Source organism: Littorina saxatilis, unplaced genomic scaffold (assembly GCF_037325665.1).
Source record: "Littorina saxatilis isolate snail1 unplaced genomic scaffold, US_GU_Lsax_2.0 scaffold_1132, whole genome shotgun sequence".
Lineage (NCBI taxonomy): Eukaryota > Metazoa > Mollusca > Gastropoda > Littorinimorpha > Littorinidae > Littorina > Littorina saxatilis.
In genome coordinates, this window is record NW_027128110.1 from 7,558 (window position 1) to 30,765 (window position 23,208).

Sequence of the window (23,208 nt, forward strand, 5' to 3'; positions counted from 1 at the left end):
CTGTGTTTTACCCTTCCGTCTCACACCACTACCCCATCCCTCTCGTCATCACAGCTGTGTTTTACTTTTCCGTCCAACACCACTACCCCCATCCCTCTCATCATCACAGCTATGTTTTCCTCCCACATCTCACACCCCTACCCCCATCCCTCTCATCGTCACAGCTGTGTTTCATTCTTCCAGCTCACACCACTACCCCCATCCCCCTTATCATCACAGCTGTGATTTTATCCTTCGTCTCACACCCCTACACTATCCCTCTCATCATGACAGCTGTGTTGTATTCCTCCGTCTCACACCACAACCCCCATCCCTCTCATATTGACAGCTGTGTTATATTCCTCCGTCTAACACACCTATCCATATTCCTCTCATCATCACAGCTGTTTTACTCCTCCGTCTCACACCCCTACCCCCATTCCTCTCATCATCTCAGCTGTGTTTTACTCCGCCGTCTGACACCACTACCACCATCCCTCTTATCATCACAGCTGTGTTTTACTCCTCCGTCTCACACCACTACCCCCATCCCTCTCATAATCACAGCTATGTTTTACTTCTCCGTCTCTAACCCCTACCCCCATCCCTCTCGATATCACAGTTGTGTTTTACTTTTCCGTCCAACACCACTACCACCATCCCTCTCATCATCACAGCTATGTTTTTCTTCTCCGTCTCACACCCTTAACCCATCTCTCTCATCATCACAGCTGTATTTTCCTCCTCCGTCTTACACCACTACCCCCATCTCTCTCATCATCACAGCTGTATTTTAGTCCTCCGTCTCACACCACTACCCCATTACTCTCATCATCACAGCTGTATTTTACTTATACGTCATTAACCATTACCCCCATCCCGCTGATCATTACAGCTGTGTTTTTCTCTTCCGTCTCACACCCCTACCCCACCACTCTCATCATCAAAGCTGTCTTTCCCTACGTCGACTGACACCCCCACCCCCATCCCTCTAATCATCTCAGCTGTGTTTTACTCCTCCGTCTCACACCCCTACCCCAATCCCTCTCTTCATCACAGCTGTGTTTTCCTTCTCCGTCTCACACCACTACCCCATCCCTCTCATCATCACAGCTGTGTTTTCCTTCTCCGTCTCACACCACTGCCCCTATCCCTCTCATCATCACAGCTGTGTTTTACTCCTCCGTCTCACACCACTACCCCCATCCCTCTCATTTTGACAGCTGTGTTTTCCTTCTCCGTCTAACACCCCCACCCCCATCCTTCTCTATATCACAGCTGTGTTTTACTTCTCCGTCTCTAACCCCTACCCCCATCCCTCTCTATATCACAGCTGTGTTTTACTTCTCCGTCTAACACCCCCACCCCCATCCCTCTCATCATCACAGCTGTGTTTTACTTCTCCGTCTCTAACCCCTACCCCCATCCCTCTCGATATCACAGCTGTGTTTTACCCCTCCGTCTTACACCCCTACCCCATCACTCTCATCATCAAAGCTGTGTTTCCCTACGTCGTCTGACACCACTACCCCCATCCCTCTCATCATCACAGCTGTGTTTTCCTCCTCCGTCTCACAACCCTACCCCATCCCTCTCATCATCACAGCTGTGTTTTCCTCCTTCGTCTAACACCGCTACCCCTATCCCTCTCATTATCAGAGGTGTGTTTTACTCCTCCGTCTCACACCACTACCCCATCCCTCTCATCATCACAGCTGTGTTTTACTCCTCTGTCTCACACCACTACCCCATCCCTCTCATCATCACAGCTGTGTGTTACTTCTCCCACCCCCACCTGATCCCTCACCTTCTCAACTGAAGGGTTAGTTGGATCAAACTTGTGTGTCGTGAAACAGACAAGCGCATGAGACATTACGATGTTTATACTATCTGGCTTGAAGGTTTTCATTGGCTTTGCATTATGGACGACACCTTAGTGCAGAGCACGGTGATTGAGCGAAGAGAACTCCACTGACCAAAGCTGTCACCTACCTCTGCGTCACTCAGACCGGACTGTTGGCACGTGCTGGGGTCAGTCCTGTCTTCTGCCTGGTGTTTCGCTCCCCCGGTCATTCCTGCCACGTGATATTTAAACACACACACACACACACACACACACAAACACACACACACACACACACACACACACACACACACACACACACACACACACACACACACACACACACAGACTCATGATCAAAGCAAGACAATACAAAAAATACATTTGAAGTAAATGTAGAATAGGGGTGCACCCCACTTCAGTGAGACAAACACAAACACGTGGTCGACCAGTTAAAACCAACAATCGCAGCGAATAACTGACAGTGATAGCCGACAACGTGTTTTGCCTGAGGTCAAGTGAATTTTGCTTGAGGTCATGGGAGGCTGAGAAATACACGTGCTCAGCGATCTCTGCAGGCCATCACCAGTGAATCGTGGCCCCGATGTGCGGGATTTCGAAAGAGGTAGGCATCATATCGAGCGGACACTGCAGGCCATCCCCAGTGAATCGTGGCCCCGATGTGCGGGATGTGGAAAGAGGTAGGCATCATATCGAGCGGACACTGCATAATGTACACATCATAATTATTCAGTTATTCGCTGCGACTGCTGGTTTTAACTTGTTATTGTTTGGCTCACTGTGACCGGACATCACCTGACGTCACCACAGCGGGGCGCAACTCTTCCACAACGATTGGACATCTTATTTATCACAGAGTTATTTCCGACATCACCACAACGCTTGGACATCTTATTTATCACAGAGTTCTTTCCGACATCACCACAACGCTAGGACATCTTATTTATCACAGAGTTCTTTCCGACATCACCACAACGCTAGGACATCTTATTTATCACAGAGTTCTTTCCGACATCACCACAACGCTAGGACATCTTATTTATCACAGAGTTCTTTCCGACATCACCACAACGCAAGGACATCTTATTTATCACAGAGTTCTTTCCGACATCACCACAACGCATAGACATCTTATTTATCACAGAGTTCTTTCCGACATCACCACAACGCTTGGACATCTTATTTATCACAGAGTTCTTTCCGACATCACCACAACGCTAGGACATCTTATTTATCACAGAGTTCTTTCCGACATCACCACAACGCTAGGACATCTTATTTATCACAGAGTTCTTTCCGACATCACCACAACGCCAGGACATCTTATTTATCACAGAGTTCTTTCCGACATCACCACAACGCGTGGACATCTTATTTATCACAGAGTTCTTTCCGACATCACCACAACGCTTGGACATCTTATTTATCACAGAGTTCTTTCCGACATCACCACAACGCTAGGACATCTTATTTATCACAGAGTTCTTTCCGACATCACCACAACGCTAGGACATCTTATTTATCACAGAGTTCTTTCCGACATCACCACAACGCTTGGACATCTTATTTATCACAGAGTTCTTTCCGACATCACCACAACGCTTAGACATCTTATTTATCACAGAGTTCTTTCCGACATCACCACAACGCTTGGACATCTTATTTATCACAGGGTTTTTTCCGAACATCGTTCATTTGATTCTTTGGAACTTTGACCATGCGATTTGCCAGTGAGAAGGTCTGCATGGCACACCCAGGGCGGGGGCGGGGGTGGGGGTGGGGTGTCTTGCCATGGTGTTCATCACCGACAAACAAAACAGACTTTCAGTACTTTTATATGGTGAAGTGTATGATTTAAAACCATTGAAAATGGTATGCCATAGAATAAGCCACGCTAAAACTATGATTCCAAATAGCGATACGACGGCGGCGTGGGCAGCGACGAAATGGCTCGCGGCAGGCGAATGTTCGTGTTTGTGTTTCCATTTAAAGCAGCGCGGCAGGCGCATGTTTTGTTCTTTCTGGCTTGACTTCTGACAATGAACCACTCACACAGCAAACATGCTATATTCAAGGTCAACTATATTTAAAGCTACTTATGTTGGCGAGAACATTGAAAAGACGAGAAATGTAATGGGAAAACCCGCTTTTATTTCAACAAAATGCTACAAAATCAGAACGAACCCGGTGCCTTTGACAACCTTTGGAGAAAGACCCCTACAACCAGGTGTATAATCTATTTTGACTGTTTTTTCGTCAGATACTTGTATTCACTGAGCTGCAAATCTTCCAGCAAGAATTCCTTTAAAGGTTGTCAAAGGCACCGGGTTCGTTCCGCTTGTTGAGCATGTTGTTGAAACAAAAGCGGGTTTTGCATTTAATGTTTCATCTTTTTCAATTTTGGTACCAACATATTAAGTAGCTTCAAATATAGCTGACCATGGTTGTGAGAGATTGTGACCGATTCATCATCAGGAGTCAAACCAGAAAGAAACAAATCCGCCTGCCGCGCCGCTTTTGAAGGAATCACTAACACTAAGATTCACCTGCCGCCAGCCTTGTTGTCGCTGCCGCCGCCGCCGTCGTGTCGCTATTTGGAAACATAGCTTTATACATGTACTTTGAATTCAGAACTTGTTTTCATGTCTTCCTAATTTTGAGAGTGATAAACAAAAAGTGTCCCGGCCTCACTACCATATCGTATAGAGGGTCAGCTAAAATCAGTTCTGGTTGGTCAGATCAGTCACGTGATGCAATGCTAATAGATACAGTGCAGGGACCAGTCGCCTCAGCACATGTTGCCATGCTAATAGATACAGTGCAGGGACCAGTCGCCTCAGCACATGTTGCCATGCTAATAGATACAGTGCAGGGACCAGTCGCCTCAGCACATGTTGCCATGCTAATAGATACAGTGCAGGGACCAGTCGCCTCAGCACATGTTGCCATGCTAATAGATACAGTGCAGGGACCAGTCACCTCAGCACATGTTGCCATGATAATAGATACAGTGCAGGGACCAGTCGCCTCAGCACATGTTGCCATGCTAATAGATACAGTGCAGGGACCAGTCGCCTCAGCACATGTTGCCATGCTAATAGATACAGTGCAGGGACCAGTCGCCTCAGCACATGTTGCAATGCTAATAGATACAGTGCAGGGACCAGTCGCCTCAGCACATGTTGCCATGCTAATAGATACAGTGCAGGGACCAGTCGCCTCAGCACATGTTGCCATGCTAATAGATACAGTGCAGGGACCAGTCGCCTCAGCACATGTTGCCATGCTGATAGATACAGTGCAGGGACCAGTCGCCTCAGCACATGATGCAATGCTAATAGATACAGTGCAGGGACCAGTCGCCTCAGCACATGTTGCCATGCTAATAGATACAGTGCAGGGACCAGTCGCCTCAGCACATGTTGCCATGCTAATAGATACAGTGCAGGGACCAGTCGCCTCAGCACATGTTGCCATGCTAATAGATACAGTGCAGGGACCAGTCGCCTCAGCACATGTTGCCATGCTAATAGATACAGTGCAGGGACCAGTCGCCTCAGCACATGTTGCCACGCTAATAGATACAGTGCAGGGACCAGTCGCCTCAGCACATGTTGCCATGCTAATAGATACAGTGCAGGGACCAGTCGCCTCAGCACATGTTGCCATGCTAATAGATACAGTGCAGGGACCAGTCGCCTCAGCACATTTTGCCATGCTGATAGATACAGTGCAGGGACCAGTCGCCTCAGCACATGTTGCCATGCTGATAGATACAGTGCAGGGACCAGTGGCCTCAGCACATGTTGCCATGCTAATAGATACAGTGCAGGGACCAGTCGCCTCAGCACATGTTGCCATGCTAATAGATACAGTGCAGGGACCAGTCGCCTCAGCACATGTTGCGGGGCTTTGTGATTATTGTGGAGACCCTGTCAAAGCTTACCCTGTGACGGACAGTTGACATGTCGAGCGGGACCGTGGATAAACATAATGGCGTCGTTGAGAGTATAGATCCAGTCCAACATGTCGGCTTTGTCACGTGACACCAGGACGAGAGGCGGTTCATCTCCCGTCATGCGGATCTCAAACACGTAGGTCCCAAACATGCGGGTCCGAAGTTTTGTGCCCTGAAGAATGAAATGTTAAAACCTCTTCAGTTGCTGATGTCAAACTAAGAATAGCCTATATACTGTCTACATGTAGTGGGGGAGGGGGGGGGGCAGTGAGGGGGGGGGGGGGCAGTGAGGGGGGGGGCAGTGAGTAAGAAGGGGAAGAGGAACCTTCTGTACAGCAAAACCACCTCAACAATAAATAAAACCACCTGCAGAAGACGACCACGTCCACAATAGCACCACCTGTATAACCCCCTGTAAGGAGAGAGGACGTGTGTTGTTGTGCGATCCACTGACAAGATGTAGTCAACTATAGCACCACCTGTACAACCCCCTGTAAGGAGAGAGGACGTGTGTTGTTGTGAGATCCACTAACTGACAAGATGTAGTCAACTATAGCACCATCTGTATAACTCCCCTGTAAGGAGAGAGGACGTGTGTTGTTGTGAGATCCACTGACTGACAAGATGTAGTCAACTATAGCACCACCTGTATAACCCCCTGTAAGGAGAGAGGACGTGTGTTGTGAGATCCACTAACTGACAAGATGTAGTCAACTATAGCACCACCTGTATAACCCCCTGTAAGGAGAGAGGACGTGTGTTGTTGTGAGATCCACTAACAGACAAGGTGTAGTCAACTATAGCACCACCTGTATAACCCCCTGTAAGGAGAGAGGACGTGTGTTGTTGTGAGATCCACTAACTGACAAGATGTAGTCAACTATAGCACCACCTGTATAACCCCCTGTAAGGAGAGAGGACGTGTGTTGTTGTGAGATCCACTAACTGACAAGATGTAGTCAACTATAGCACCACCTGTATAACCCCCTGTAAGGAGAGAGGACGTGTGTTGTTGTGAGATCCACTAACTGACAAGATGTAGTCAACTATAGCACCACCTGTATAACCCCCTGTAAGGAGAGAGGACGTGTGTTGTTGTGAGATCCACTAACTGACAAGATGTAGTCAACAATAGCACCACCTGTATAACCCCCTGTAAGGAGAGAGGACGTGTGTTGTTGTGAGATCCACTAACTGACAAGATGTAGTCAACTATAGCACCACCTGTATAACCCCCTGTAAGGAGAGAGGACGTGTGTTGTTGTGAGATCCACTAACTGACAAGATGTAGTCAACTATAGCACCACCTGTATAACCCCCTGTAAGGAGAGAGGACGTGTGTTGTTGTGAGATCCACTAACTGACAAGATGTAGTCAACTATAGCACCACCTGTATAACCCCCTGTAAGGAGAGAGGACGTGTGTTGTTGTGAGATCCACTAACTGACAAGATGTAGTCAACTATAGCACCACCTGTATAACCCCCTGTAAGGAGAGAGGACGTGTGTTGTTGTGAGTTCCACTAACTGACAAGATGTAGTCAACTATAGCACCACCTGTATAACCCGCTGTAAGGAGAGGGGACGTGTGTTGTTGTGAGATCCACTAACTGACAAGATGTAGTAAACTTTGCATTGTGGCTTGTGGCCACCCGGCTTCGGCTGGGTAGGCGAAGATGTATTTGGAAGATGTTAAACACAGGAATAAAGTTTGCCGTGTCAGTATACTGCTTTTCAGTGTCACAATGTCATCTGGTTATGTCCGTGAGTGAAAGTCGAGAGAGAGTCCGCAACACATCATCAAGAATAAAAAGATCTCAGTTTCCCGAACCTTCCACAATAGACTCACCTGTATAACCCCCTGTATAAGACGACCACCTCTACAATAGAACCACCTGTATAACACCCTGTAGAAGACGACCACCTCTACAATAGAACCACCTGTATAACCCCCTGTAGAAGACGACCACCTCTACAATAGAACCATCTGTATAACTCCCTGTAGAAGACGACCACCTCTACAATAGAACCACCTGTATAACCCCCTGTAGAAGACGACCACCTCTACAATAGAACCACCTGTATAACCCCCTGTAGAAGACGACCACCTCTACAATAGAACCACCTGTCTAACCCCCTGTAGAAGACGACCACCTCTACAAAAGAACCACCTGTATAACCCCCTGTAAAAGACGACCACCTCTACCATAGAACCACCTGTCTAACCCCCTGTAAAAGACGACCACCTCTACCATGGAACCACCTGCATAACCCCCTGTAGAAGACGCTCACCTTCACAATAGAACCATCTGTATAACCCCCTGAAGAAGACAACAACCTCTACCATAGAACCATCTGTATAACCCCCTGTAAAAGACGACCACCTCTACAATAGAACCACCTGTATAACCCACTGTAGAAGACGACCACCTCTATAATAGAACCACCTGTATAACCCCCTGTAGAAAACGACCACCTCTACGTAGAACCACCCGTATAACCCCCTGCAGAAGACGACCACCTCTACAATAGAATTACCTGTATAACCCCCTGTAGAAGACGACCACCTCTACAATAGAACCACCTGTATAACCCCCTGTAGAAGACGACCACCTCTACAAGAGAACCACCTGTATAACCACTACATTCCAAGGGGAGATATGAGGTTGATGTTTGTCTTGGATACCAGAGATGAACAGTGTCAGACCCCAGGCCTCTTCATCTTTCAGTCATTTCTAGACTTAGAACAATGGAGTGTGTAGCCAAAACAAAAGACAACAAGGCAAGCCATAGCGGACAGCGCTTCACAGGAAAGCGTGCTTTTCGCTATTCTTTTTAACTGTCTGAGCTTGTTTTTAATCCAAACATAACATATCTATCTATCTGTCATTATGTTTACGACTTTTCATTCATAACAAGCTGGCGTTCAGAGCGATGGGGATACAGTTAAAAGCATGACATACTGTGGCGTTCAGAGCATGATAACACTGGTGAGTACTTACACTCTCTGCAAGTCAGTACAAAGGAGATACAGTTAAAAACATGACATACTGTGGCGTTCACAGCCTGCTGTAGATGGAGAACGGCCTTGACCTTGGTTTTGGTGCGGTCCTTGTATATCACCAGCTTGGACTGACCTTCCAGCACACAGTATCTCCGCTTCTGCCTCTGGGGGTGGTAATAAACAGATTATTCTCATTTGAACACAACCAGACGCACAACCACACACAAACACACACACATACACGCACACACACACACACACACACAAACACACACATACACACTCTAACACACACACACACACACACACACACACTCTAACACACACACACACACACACATACACACTCTAACACACACACACACACACACATACATTTCTGACGCTGGTTTTCAATGTTAATAATTGCAGCCAGCCCACATCATCAGGTTCCACGTTATAACTAAATCTAACGTCAACAAGGAACTTAGTCGATAAATATCGACAGGGGGCCGACAAATGGTTTAAATGGGAAATGTGTGTATATGGGTGTGGGTTTGAAACAAACAAACAAACAAACACATGTGAACCCCGGGCCGCAGGCCTTCGATGTAGTGATTGAAAAAAAAGGATGTTCTCAAATGGTTCAATTCTCATTTGGTCTGATTCTCAAATGGTACCGGTATACTCCCCCCCCCCTCCCCCTGGCCGCAGGCCTAGGAGTAAAATTTTATAGACACTGACCTTCTTCCCAGGGGTCATTGACCCAGTTTTAGCTATGAGAGGTGGTTCGCCCAGAGGCGGTCTCTTTGATGTCTTGAGAGGAAACTTGGCCAGGGTAGTACATGCACCAGAACTGGTGGACACCAAGGACAAACATGAAATCGAAGCAGTTTGCTTTCAGAGGGAACGGTCGTCAGCAACTCAAACTTCTCTGTTTTCTTTTTTTAAGAAAATCTGACTTTCTTTGTGGCCCCCTGACTCCGCCCCCCTCCCTCTGTAAGGACCCCCCTCCATAAGGAGCGATTTTTGTCAACATTTTAAAGGTCGCTAGAGAGGGGTTCCACTGTATGACCTAACCGCTACTGGCAGACGGCCTCAATCTTCACGCGCAAAGACGAGATTAATAGGTGCTCGGTTTTGGTATTTTGAATTACATTACATTAAACCTTTGTTGGGTTTCATGGTCATGGCAACAGCCATAATAATATTACATGATGTATAATATCATATTTCAGCATATGTGAATTACATGTCATCATACCAAACTGTCATACATTTTTATTCCTACATTATTCTGATTGATCACAACCAAACCTACTATCATTGGACACATCCAAATGCAAGCGCCTGTTCTTGACAATTTCCCTCTGATCTAAATATAAAATCAGTGCAATTTCCTGGGTCGGGCTTTGCCACAGACACTCACGGTTTGGCCTGTAGGTAAAATGTACAATGTATTTTCTGATTTGTGCACAAAAGCTTTTTTTCTTTTTTCTTTTTTTTTTAACATAACAATGTTTAATGTCACTGTATGTTTAAAAGACCATGGTCATATTTGTAAAAACAATGTTAAATTAGAAAATAAATAACATTTTGGTTCATGATTTTTCCTACACCTGTGCTGAAAATAAGAAATAAAAATGTCGGTATATAAGTCGCTCAAATACAAGTAGGTATGAATGGCTCGGTTTGAGTTTGTTGCAGTTGACCCTGCACAATGCGACCTATCATGTTTTTGCGATTTTGCCGTCACCCCTCCCATAGGGTGACGTATTTCACAACTTCCTGTGTTACACAAACTCTGTGATGACTCACCAATTTTGACTTCACTCCTCCCATAGGGTGACGGATTTCACAACTTTCTACAGATGAACAATGTTGCCTCCACCCCTCCCATAGGGTGACGGATGTCACAACTTCCTGTGTACACAAACTGATGACGTATTTCACAACAAAATGGCGCTGCCCATGGTCAACCTCGAAACTATCCGTATAGAATGGGGGCGTCCTCGCCCCCATAATAATTAGTGTATGCACAAACAGCATAATGTGTGGCTTCCTGTATGGCCGTGTACAGTGCGTCTGGTTGATGGAACAGATGTGTTTAGGACGATTGTGTGTGAACAGCCAGGACGACTACATTCTTGTTTTGTAGAATAATGTTGAGAAATGTCAATGTTTCACGGTTACATTCTTGTTTTGTAGAATAATGTTGAGAAATGTCAATGTTCCACGGTTACATTCTTGTTTTGTAGAATAATGTTTGAGAAATGTCAATGTTTCACGGTTACATTCTTGTTTTGTAGAATAATGTTGAGAAATGTCAATGTTCCCCGGTTACATTCTTGTTTTGTAGAATAATGTTGAGAAATGTCAATGTTCCCGGGTTACATTCTTGTTTTGTAGAATAATGTTGATAGATGTCAATGTTCCCCCGTTACATTCTTGTTTTGTAGAATAATGTTGAGAAATGTCAATGTTCCCCGGTTACATTCTTGTTTTGTAGAATAATGTTGAGAAATGTCAATCTTTCTTTCTTTCTTTATTTGGTGTTTAACGTCGTTTTCAACCACGAAGGTTATAATTATCGCGACGAAGGAAAGGGGGGAGATGGGATAGGGGAAAGGGGGGAGATGGGATAGAGCCACTTGTTAAGTGTTTCTTGTTCACAAAAGCACTAATAAAAAAATTGCGCCAGGGGCTTGCAACGTAGTACGATATATGACCTTACTGGGAGAATGCAAGTTTCCAGTACAAAGGACTAAACATTTCTTACATACTGCTTGACTAAAATCTTTACAAACATTGACTATATTCTACTAGATGAATACCCGCTTCGCCGGGAAGAAGTACTTAGAGCCGTACGCCGGCTTCGTCGGGTCCGAACAATGGACCCGCCAAGCCTAGGTCCCTCCCAGATTCGTGGAATGGGAACAGCACGAAAATGATTCAGTGGCCATAATGCCATTCCTGACCATATCGTGTCCCATCCTTGTCGACGAATGTAACCGTGTTAATCACCTTTGGGGGCGAACTCCACTCAAACAGGATTGAGCAATTTAGAGCTTATCTCTAAGCCCTTTTGAACTGTTCTGGCTTCTCAAAGGAAGGCCAGTACATACAAATACACAAAAGCCGCCAGACCACATCACAAACAGAACTGAACAATCCACAGGTGTTGCCCACATAGAGACACACACACACACACACACACACACACACACACACACACACACACACACACACACACACACACACACACACAAACACAGAGAAGCCGTATATATGGAGAGATAGATGACAGTGTATTTTTCGCGTGGCTATAAATTGATTCGACCTTTGCACTTTTACAGTGAGGATAATTTACGGGTCCAATTTACGTTCTGGACACTGCGGTGACCTTCTAAAAATAGTAACAGAACGCCGGGAATATCCGAAGATGCCCACTCATACTATAGTGCACCATACGAAGGAAGGGAGGTAAACGCTGAAAACATGGAGAAGATAAGGAAGAGTTATGCCGTAGTTGATCCCCCAAAAAAACCAAAATCGGTTTGCGCTGCGCGCTGAAAGCACGTATTGAAATATCTCATCGACCAGATTTTGTGCAGGGTGTATCTGAATATGGACACCAAATTTGAAGCAGATCCATCGAGAACTTTGGCCGTGCATGGCGATCAAACGCACACACACACACACACACACAGACAGACAGACTGACACAAGTCGTATATATATATATGTCGTGCCTAGATCCTGAAAGTGCCTAAGTTCTTGAATTAGGTAGTCTCTTGCCTAATTCGTGAAATAGGCAACGGCTGTGCCTAACCTGTGAAATCAATGTTGAATTTTGCCTAATTTGTGAAATGTTATGATTTAGGCTGCCTATTGCATAAATTAGGCAGCCTAAGTCATGAAATTAGGCAAAGTTTCGATTTAGGCACGACTGCTGTACAATTTAGGCAAACATTTCCACAGAATAGGCAAAATCTTTATTATTATTATTATTATTATAAATCAATTCTAAGGTCTAACTGTTTTACAAATTAATCAGTCTGTTTGAACGCCAGTAACAATAATGAAACTTAAAATTTAAACATACTGCTATCATATGTACCATTTACATTTGAACCCAAAATCATCCGCGTGCGTGCGCGCCTCTCACTGCGTTGCGGGTGACAACATATCAAGTTTGTGAACACTACTAACTACTTGTGAACAGTACTAACTGGGATACAAGTGAGATAATAATCACACTGGAGCATTTCAGATAAACTTTCTCAATCACTACTTCACACCAGCACCTGACTGTCAGTGTTAGCCAAATTCAGCCATGGAAACTAAAAGGTCACAATTTCGTATTCGTTTTGAGGAGCCTCTTGAAAATGGAGGCTACACAAATTCTGTTTACCGGACCAGGAAACATACCAAACCATCATTAACCTGTTAAGTGGTACAGTTTCTGAAAAACACAGAAGTCTGTATTACCTGCGAAAAAAGTTCGAGATTCTGGAAGTGGGAGGATTACAGAAAGTCATCAAGGTAAGCCTTAAATACTATTTCACAAACGCTCTCTCTCTCTCTCTCTCTCTCTCTCTCTCTCTCTCTCTCTCTCTCTCTCTCTCTCTCTCTCTCTCTCTCTCTCTCTCTCTCTCTCTCTCTCTCTCTCTCTCTCTCTCTCTCTCTCTCTCTCTCTCTCTCTTTCTCTCTTTCTTTGTCTCTGTGTTACTGAACTGTTTGAGGTCACTTTTGACACAACATTTTGTTCGACCTCATGATTCAAAACATGTGAGTAGTAGTAGAAAAAGATGCATAGAAATACATAGTTTCATCAATTGCCGTTTGTAATCCATGAAAAAAAAATCAAAAACGTTATTACATTTCACAAAATATGCAAATTAGTTCTAATTCATGCAAAACATTTTTATTTTTAAATCTCAGAATTGTGTATTTATTTTCTGGGTCATGCTCGTGGCACTTCGGTGGATTGGGGGGTGGGGGGGTGCTGACGATCAATAATCTTTGTTTCAGTGGAATCCAAATGGGACCCTGGCGGAAAGAAAAATCAATTCTTGTGATCATGATCATTGTTTATTGTCGTGGGGGTAACATGACCGTTTTTGAGTCACTTGAGAAAAAGTGACTCTATGTAATCGGTCAGTGTTAGTCTGTCCGGCCGGCCGTCCGTAGACACCACCTTAACGTTGGACTTTTCTCGGAAACTATCAAAGCGATCCGGCTCATATTTTGTTTAGTCGTGACCTCCAATGACCTCTACACTTTAACGATGGTTTTGTTGACCTTTGACCTTTTTCAAGGTCACAGGTCAGCGTCAAAGGAAAAATTAGACATTTTATATCTTTGACAAAGTTCATCGGATGTGATTGAAACTTTGTAGGATTATTCTTTACATCAAAGTATTTACATCTGTAGCCTTTTACGAACGTTATCAGAAAAACAAGGGAGATAACTAGCCTTTTCTGTTCGGCAACACACAACTTAACGTTGGGCTTTTCTCGGAAACTATAAAAGTGACCGGGCTCAAATTTTATGTGAACGTGACTCCCAGTGACCTCTACACTTTGACGTCTGCTTTGGTGACCTTTGACCTTTTTCAAGGTCACAGGTATGTCTTGAAGGAAAAAAATTGAAATATCATATCTCTGAAACTATTCATCGGATTTGATTCAAACTTTATAGGATTATTCTTTACATCAAATTATTTACATCTGTATTGTGTTGTGAATAGCAATTTCTTCCTGTCCATCTGATGCCTCATATAATATTCAGAACTGCGAAAGTGACTCGATCGAGCGTTTGCTCTTCTTGTTCTGTTTTCAGCTCAGGAAGAATCTGGATGACGGCATCCAATACCTTCTACCCAAGTCGGAAATTTTTGATGCTCTGTGGGATGCACACCTGTCAACTGGGCATGGAGGCGAGAAGAAGATGAGGTTCTTCATTGCTGACATGTACGACAATTTGACACAGAAGATGATAGCAGCGTTTGTCTCCAACTGCGAAACTTGCAAGAAAAAGAAAACCAAGCCCAACAAGGGACTAGTTGTCCGACCACTGCAAACCAAAAACATCTTAGAGCGAGGTCAGGTGGACTTGATCGTGATGGAATCTGCGCCTGATAGGGAATTCAAGTACATCCTTAATTATCAAGATCATTTCTCGAAGTTCCTTTTTCTTCGTCCAATGAAAACAAAGACGGCTGCAGAAACCGCCTACAACTTAATTGATATTTTTTGCATGATTACGCCACCGACTGTGCTCCAAAGTGACAACGGAAGGGAGTTCACTGCTCACGTGATCAATGAAATGGTCGAGATATGGCCCGGACTCACCATCGTGCACGGATCCCCTCGTCATCCTCAGAGTCAGGGATCTGTTGAGCGTTCCAACGCTGATGTCAAACAGATGCTGACCGCGTGGGCCATCGACAACGACACCACTAAGTGGGCTGAGGGGCTCAGATTCGTCCAGCTGCAAAAACAACCTCATCCCCTCATCGCAACCTGAACAATAGAACACCACTGGAAGTTTTCTGTGGCCGGAAGAAAACGTCTGGGCTTGAAAGAACGTGCCTGCCAAAGGAGGTCATCGCAAGGCTAGAAAAAGAAGAGGACCTTTTGGAAGTCCTGTCCAGAATGCAAGTTGCAGGTGGACAGAGCGTTGAGCCTGAGGCAGCTGGGGATGAAAATGATGAAGCAGTGCCTGAAAATGAAAACGCTGCTGCGGCAAGAATTGACAAAGAACTCAGGCCACAGAATTCAACTGAAAATGATGCAGAGGTGGAAGGTGCAGTTGGAGGTGCCGCCACTTCAAGTACAGCTCTAGAAGAACTCGGTCCACAGAATTCCACTGAAAATGGTGCAGAGGTAGAAGGTGCAGTTGGAGGTGCCGCCACATCAAGTACAGCTCTAGAAGAACTCGGTCCACAGAATGAAAATGATGCAGAGGTGGAAGGTGCAGTTGTGTTTTTGTTTTTTGGTTTTTTGCTTTTAATGTCCCTTCAGCAGATGCTAGCTGCTATTTGAGACCGATGCAGTTATTTTCTTTTTCACTTCACATGGCAATTTTTACATTTCAGACTATTTCCATTCAGATCTATCACTGTAAAAGAAGGTTCTAAAAATTAATCAATATCACTTCTGGTACTTCAAATCTTGTAAAAAATCTTGATCTCTTTTAAAAGGTTAAAAATCTTGTCCGGGGGAACATCCCGGAATAAAACCTTCAGCGTTTTCGCATTGTAGTGTTTGTCTCGAAATTCTTTAACGTCTACACATTTGGTGAGGACATGTTCTAATGTCCTTGGTTCGTCACATCCTTTCAGCAGAAGGTGCAGTTGGAGGGGCCGCCACTTCAAGTACAGCTCTAGAAGATCATGCAAGCATCTTGACACAGTGCAGACAAGATGCACGTGAAGGACAAGAAAAAAGCCGTGCTGAAATGCTGCGAACAACAAGAGCCAAGCTGGTTCCACTGCTGCAAAACGACGGCGTGCTGGTTCCAGTCAGCGAGTTTGATCGTGGGCGCCTTGATTGCAGAAACGTGCCTGGGGTGGTCCTGAAGGTTCACAACGACCTGTACCAAGTTGGCACCAAGCATGGCATCATAAACACTATGCTCTCCCGCAATCTAATTATCGAGGCCGATTTCCAAATTGTCACTGCTGACCAAGTGAAGGACACTGTCCTACCAATGAGAAGCATCGCTCAGCTTCATTCAAGGCATGGAGGACAAGGGTTCAAAAAATGTTCTTGCAATGGGAAGTGCGATACAGCCAGATGCACTTGCAAGAAAGCAAGAAACCACTGCCATAGTCACTGCCACCCAAACAATTCATCTTGCAAGAACAAGAGCAAGTAAGCTCAGAAAATCGAGTTGAACTGGAACGTCGTGGGTTTCCCTTTTTTGACCCCAGTCCAAACTGGGATAATGTTTACCTTTTGTAAACTTTAAATGTTTGTAAATGAGGTAGAGGGGTATTTTTGTTTTGCTTTTGTAAATATTTTTAATTATAATTAGTCATGTAAATGGTACATATGATAGCAGTATGTTTAAATTTTAAGTTTCATTATTGTTACTGGCGTTCAAACAGACTGACTAATTTGTAAAACAGTTAGACCTTAGAATTGATTTGACACATTAGGCAAGGATTTTGCCTATTCTGTAGACATTTTTGCCTAAATTGTACAGCAGTCGTGCCTAAATCAAAACTTTGCCTAATTTCACGACTTAGGCTGCCTAATTTATGCAATAGGCAGCCTAAATCATAAAATTTCACAAATTAGGCAAAATTCAACATTGATTTCACAGGTTAGGCACAGCCGTTGCCTATTTCACGAATTAGGCAAGAGACTACCTAATTCAAGAACTTAGGCACTTTCAGGATCTAGGCACGACATATAGATACAAGAACCACTTAACAAGGGTAATAAGTGAAGAATTTTATGGGTGAGAAAAGGAAAGTAAAAGGACTTTGGGGAGGCAGAAATAGAGAAGAAACAAGAAAAAGATCCTAATTAGGTTCACGGCATCGAGAGTGATGCGACCTTCTCTCAGAAGTTAGTAGAGAAGGCTCCCCCATCCACCACCTGGGGGACGCGCCTCTACGCCAATTAGGGGGCGCGAGGAGAAATGTCAATGTTCCCCGGTTACATTCTTGTTTTGTAGAATAATGTTGAGAAATGTCAATGTTCCCCGGTTACATTCTTGTTTTGTAGAATAATGTTGAGAAATGTCAATGTTCCCCGGTTACATTCTTGTTTTGTAGAATAATGTTGAGAAATGTCAATGTTCCCCGGTTACATTCTTGTTTTGTAGAATAATGTTGAGAAATGTCAATGTTTCACGGTTACATTCTTGTTTTGTAGAATAATGTTGAGAAATGTCAATGTTCCCCGGTTACATTCTTGTTTTGTAGAATAATGTTGAGAAATGTCAATGTTCCCCGGTTACATTCTTGTTTTGTAGAATAATGTTGAGAAATGTCAATGTTTCACGGTTACATTCTTGTTTTGTAGAATAATGTTGAGAAATGTCAATGTTCCCCCGTTACATTCTTGTTTTGTAGAATAATGTTGATAGATGTCAATGTTCCCCGGTTACATTCTTGTTTTGTAGAATAATGTTGAGAAATGTCAATGTTCCCGGGTTACATTCTTGTTTTGTAGAATAATGTTGATAGATGTCAATGTTCCCCCGTTACATTCTTGTTTTGTAGAATAATGTTGAGAAATGTCAATGTTCCCCGGTTACATTCTTGTTTTGTAGAATAATGTTGAGAAATGTCAATGTTCCCCGGTTACATTCTTGTTTTGTAGAATAATGTTGAGAAATGTCAATGTTCCCCGGTTACATTCTTGTTTTGTAGAATAATGTTGAGAAATGTCAATGTTCCCGGGTTACATTCTTGTTTTGTAGAATAATGTTGATAGATGTCAATGTTCCCCCGTTACATTCTTGTTTTGTAGAATAATGTTGAGAAATGTCAATGTTCCCCGGTTACATTCTTGTTTTGTAGAATAATGTTGAGAAATGTCAATGTTTCACGGTTACATTCTTGCTTGTTATGTGCCCAACTGCAGTGTCACGCCATGAATGAGAGGAAAGTTTCAGTGCTTTTTTACCTACCAAATAATCATTTTATTTATAACCCAAACGTCAACTTACTGTGACCATGACATTCAATAAGAGTCAGCTTGACTTAGTATCAGAGGTATTCAACACGTAGAAACTGTGTGAAGAGTTCTAGTTTCAGGAACATAGGAGAAAACATCAAGTGTGGATGGTTGATATGATATAACTACCTAACTACGCATGTGAGTCCACACAGGATGTAACTGCGCTGTGTATTCAACGTAAGAGACACAAGAACCCTTACAGGCAAAGGAAAAGACGGACGTATAAACGACACTGACCTTCACCAGTCCAAAGATAGTCGTTCCTGCAGGTACAAACAGCCATCCTTCCTTGGCTGGTGCTGACGCTTGCTGTGTTGGTCCAGACCCCTGCAAGACAGGAACAAGGATCTGACATATAAACTGCTGTGCTACGACGTCAAGGAATTCCTTCTCTTAACTCTGCCTGCTATTTGGGACACCTGGCAATCTGTGCTTAGAAAATAATATGGTCTGATTCAATGCGTTGAATATTGGATAACTGAACAACGGCATGGGGCGGGAGCACGTGCTGAACACCAGAAACAACGGGGCTCTCGTTACAGTGTATGCCAACAACGGGGCTCTCGTTACAGTGTATGCCAACAACGGGGCTCTCGTTACAGTGTATGCCAACAACGGGGCTCTCGTTACAGTGTATGCCAACAACGGGGCTCTCGTTACAGTGTATGCCAACAACGGGGCTCTCGTTACAGTGTATGCCAACAACGGGGCTCTCGTTACAGTGTATGCCAACAATGGGGCTCTCGTTACAGTGTATGCCAACAACGGGGCTCTCGTTACAGTGTAAGTCAACAACGGGGCTCTCGTTACAGTGTATGCCAACAACGGGGCTCTCGTTACAGCGTATGCCAACAACGGGGCTCTCGTTACAGCGTATGCCAACAACGGGGCTCTCGTTACAGTGTATGCCAACAACGGGGCTCTCGTTACAGTGTATGCCAACAACGGGGCTCTCGTTACAGTGTATGCCAACAACGGGGCTCTCGTTACAGTGTATGCCAACAACGGGGCTCTCGTTACAGTATGCCAACAACGGGGCTCTCCTTACAGTGTATGCCAACAACGGGGCTCTCGTTACAGTGTATGCCAACAACGGGGCTCTCGTTACAGTGTATGCCAACAACGGGGCTCTCGTTACAGTGTATGCCAACAACAGGGCTCTCGGTACAGTGTATGGCAACAACGGGGCTCTCGTTACAGTATGCCAACAACGGGGCTCTCCTTACAGTGTATGCCAACAACGGGGCTCTCGTTACAGTGTATGCCAACAACGGGGCTCTCGTTACAGTGTATGCCAACAACGGGGCTCTCGTTACAGTGTATGCCAACAACGGGGCTCTCGTTACAGTGTATGCCAACAACGGGGCTCTCGTTACAGTGTATGCCAACAACGGGGCTCTCGTTACAGTGTATGCCAACAACGGGGCTCTCGTTATAGTGTATGCCAACAACGGGGCTCTCGTTATAGTGTATGCCAACAACGGGGCTCTCGTTACAGTGTATGCCAACAACGGTGCTCTCGTTACAGTATGCCAACAACGGGGCTCTCCTTACAGTGTATGCCAACAACGGGGCTCTCGTTACAGTGTATGCCATCAACGGGGCTCTCGTTACAGTGTATGCCAACAACGGGGCTCTCGTTACAGTGTATGCCAACAACAGGGCTCTCGGTACAGTGTATGGCAACAACGGGGCTCTCGTTACAGTATGCCAACAACGGGGCTCTCCTTACAGTGTATGCCAACAACGGGGCTCTCGTTACAGTGTATGCCAACAACGGGGCTCTCGTTACAGTGTATGCCAACAAGGGGGCTCTCGTTACAGTGTATGCCAACAACGGGGCTCTCGTTACAGTGTATGTCAACAACGGGGCTCTCGTTATAGTGTATGCCAACAACGGGGCTCTCGTTACAGTGTATGCCAACAACGGGGCTCTCGTTACAGTGTATGCCAACAGAGCGTGTTCGAAAGATAGTCGGTCAAACACTGTTTGAAAAAACGTTTGACTATGTAGTCTGCACAAGTGTCATCTTAATTTCGTCTCGTCAGGCATTTTTAAGTGGAGATTATTAGCATTTGTCTTTTTAGCATAACAATAGACACCGATATGTTTGAAGAAACAAATATACTTGTTCCAGTCTAAATAAACTAAATAAACCATGTTGAACATGCGTTTCAGATGCTTCGAATGTTCTTGTCCAACAGACAGCGACAGATTCACAATGAACGCGGGACAGAAATTAAATTAATTAAACATATATATTTGACGTCAATTGAGTCAGGCAGTTGTATTTGATTCGTCAGAACTTTGACAATTGTATTTTCAAGTGAGGAAATCCCACACTCAGAGGATGGGTGATGCCTTACCTTTCTCTATTAAAAGCACCCACCGACAAAACTGGCTTTTCGGTATTTTTTAGAAAAAAGTACTATCTGACAACATTTAAAGCGTCATTCTTTATAAGAAGTCACGCTAATATTGCTCATTCGATCGATCAAATGTTTACTTTGTCTTGTTTATTTCTAGCCTAACGACCACACAGACAGACAGTGACCTACCTGACGTGGTGTCTTGGGGATGGCCCCGGTGGCTCGCTGATGACTCGTCATTGCGATCTCCCTGCTTTACTGAAACATCGACATCACAGTATAACGAGTAACAACAGACTGTATCATGCCATGCACGTAACGCGTTACTATGACGTATTGTAACGTCGACACTACAGTATAATGAGTAACAACAGACTATATCAAGCTATGCACGTAACGCCTCACTATGACGTATTGTAACATCAACATCACAGTATGATGAGTAACAACAGATGACAACAACAAGCCATGCACGTAACCTCTCATTATGACGTATTGTAACATCAACATCACAGTATGATGAGTAACAACAGATGACAACAACAAGCCATGCACGTAACCTCTCATTATTATGACGTAATATTGCTCTTCGGATTGACACTTTGGGGCGCAATCGATTGTGAACGCAAAATTGTTTGTGGTGATTTTGATTGTGTGCTGGTTAATGAGTTGGACATTATTAGTGGGGAGAAGCATTATTTTAAAGATTTTTTTTTAATGATATGATAATAGATAGTGAAATGAACGATGTCTGGCGACTTAACCATGCAGAAGAAAAACACTACACATGGAGCTGGACATTTCCATTAGTCGCCAGGAGACTTGATTATATTTCTGTAAATGATGTATGACAATGTTTTTGATTGTCAAATATATTCAATTACACAAAGTGACCACAGAATGGTTGATATGAAATATTAAACCACACACATAAAGCGTGGTCCTTCTTTTTGGAAGTTTAGTAATAGTTTGTGAAATGATGGCATGTTTGGTGATGTAACGAACGGTTTTATTGATGGATATAAAAAATGGATATGGTGATATAGACCAGTGGGATCTGTGTAAAGTTCAAATAAAGGATGTTTGAATAGATTATTGTAAAAAGAAAACAAGTCGCGTAAGGCGAAAATACAATATTTAGTCAAGTAGCTGCCATTTTTCAGCAAGACCGTATACTCGTAGCATCGTCAGTCCACCGCTCACGGCAAAGGCAGTGAAATTGACAAGAAGAGCGGGGTAGTAGTTGCGCTAAGAAGGATAGCACGCTTTTCTGTACCTCTCTTTGTTTTAACTTTCTGAGCGTGTTTTTAATCCAAACATATCATATCTATATGTTTTTGGAATCAGGAACCGACAAGGAATAAGATGAAAGTGTTTTTAAATTGATTTGGACAATTTAATTTTGATAATAATTTTTATATATTTAATTTTCAGAGCTTGTTTTTAATCCGAATATAACATATTTATATGTTTTTGGAATCAGCAAATGATGGAGAACAAGATAAACGTAAATTTGGATCGTTTTATAAATTTTTATTTTGTTTTACAATTTTCAGATTTTTAATGACCAAAGTCATTAATTAATTTTTAAGCCACCAAGCTGAAATGCAATACCGAACCCCGGGCTTCGTCAAAGATTACTTGACCAAAATTTCAACCAATTTGGTTGAAAAATGAGGGCGTGACAGTGCCGCCTCAACTTTCACGAAAAGCCGGATATGACGTCATCAAAGACATTTATCAAAAAAATGAAAAAAACGTATGGGGATATCAATCCCAGGAACTCTCATGTCAAATTTCATAAAGATCGGTCCAGTAGTTTGGTCTGAATTGCTCTACACGCACACACACACACACACACACACATACACACACACATACACACACACATACACCACGACCCTCGTTTCGATTCCCCCTCGATGTTAAAATATTTAGTCAAAACTTGACTAAATATAAAAACTGCAGACGATCGTTGATAACAAAATGTTGCAGGATAGACTGAACGAAACAGAAAAAAATGTTATCAGTTGCTCCATGTAACAAAGAAGTTTAAAAGAGCGGGAGGGCTTGAAACATCGACTGGAATTGTTTTTCATAAAGCAAGCCAAAAGTGCCCAGGTGAGATCACGGGTACAATGTATTGAAGAGGGTGAAAAGAATACCCAATATTTATAAGCCAGGAGAAATCAAATGCAAATTGTAAAATAATGGATCGATTAGTTTCCGATAACGGGGTTGCTGTAACCAAGCAAAACGAAATATGCAAGAACAAATAAAACAGGATTTATGTGAAAAAGAGTTGCGCGTTAAGCAACTTAAATAACGCATCGTCCCCTGGATTGGATGGTTTG

The 23,208-nt window shown here is 43.8% G+C and overlaps 1 protein-coding gene across 2 annotated transcripts; it reads right to left on the reverse strand.

The window, feature by feature from the left end:
* Positions 1-1,707: 1,707 nt before the first annotated feature.
* Positions 1,708-21,152, reverse strand: LOC138956470 (uncharacterized). 2 transcript variants are annotated; one of them, XM_070327822.1, is made up of 5 exons: positions 21,044-21,152; positions 18,722-18,811; positions 8,852-8,962; positions 5,790-5,973; positions 1,708-2,054 (listed from the first exon to the last, which is right to left on the reverse strand). In XM_070327822.1, exons 1-5 carry the CDS (start codon positions 21,092-21,094, stop codon positions 1,885-1,887), a joined length of 606 nt encoding a protein of 201 aa, XP_070183923.1. In that variant the 5' UTR covers positions 21,095-21,152; the 3' UTR covers positions 1,708-1,884. The 2 variants fall into 2 exon arrangements, with proteins under 2 accessions (XP_070183923.1, XP_070183922.1); XM_070327821.1 differs by having other exon boundaries at positions 1,709-2,054; positions 8,852-8,968.
* Positions 21,153-23,208: the final 2,056 nt, after the last annotated feature.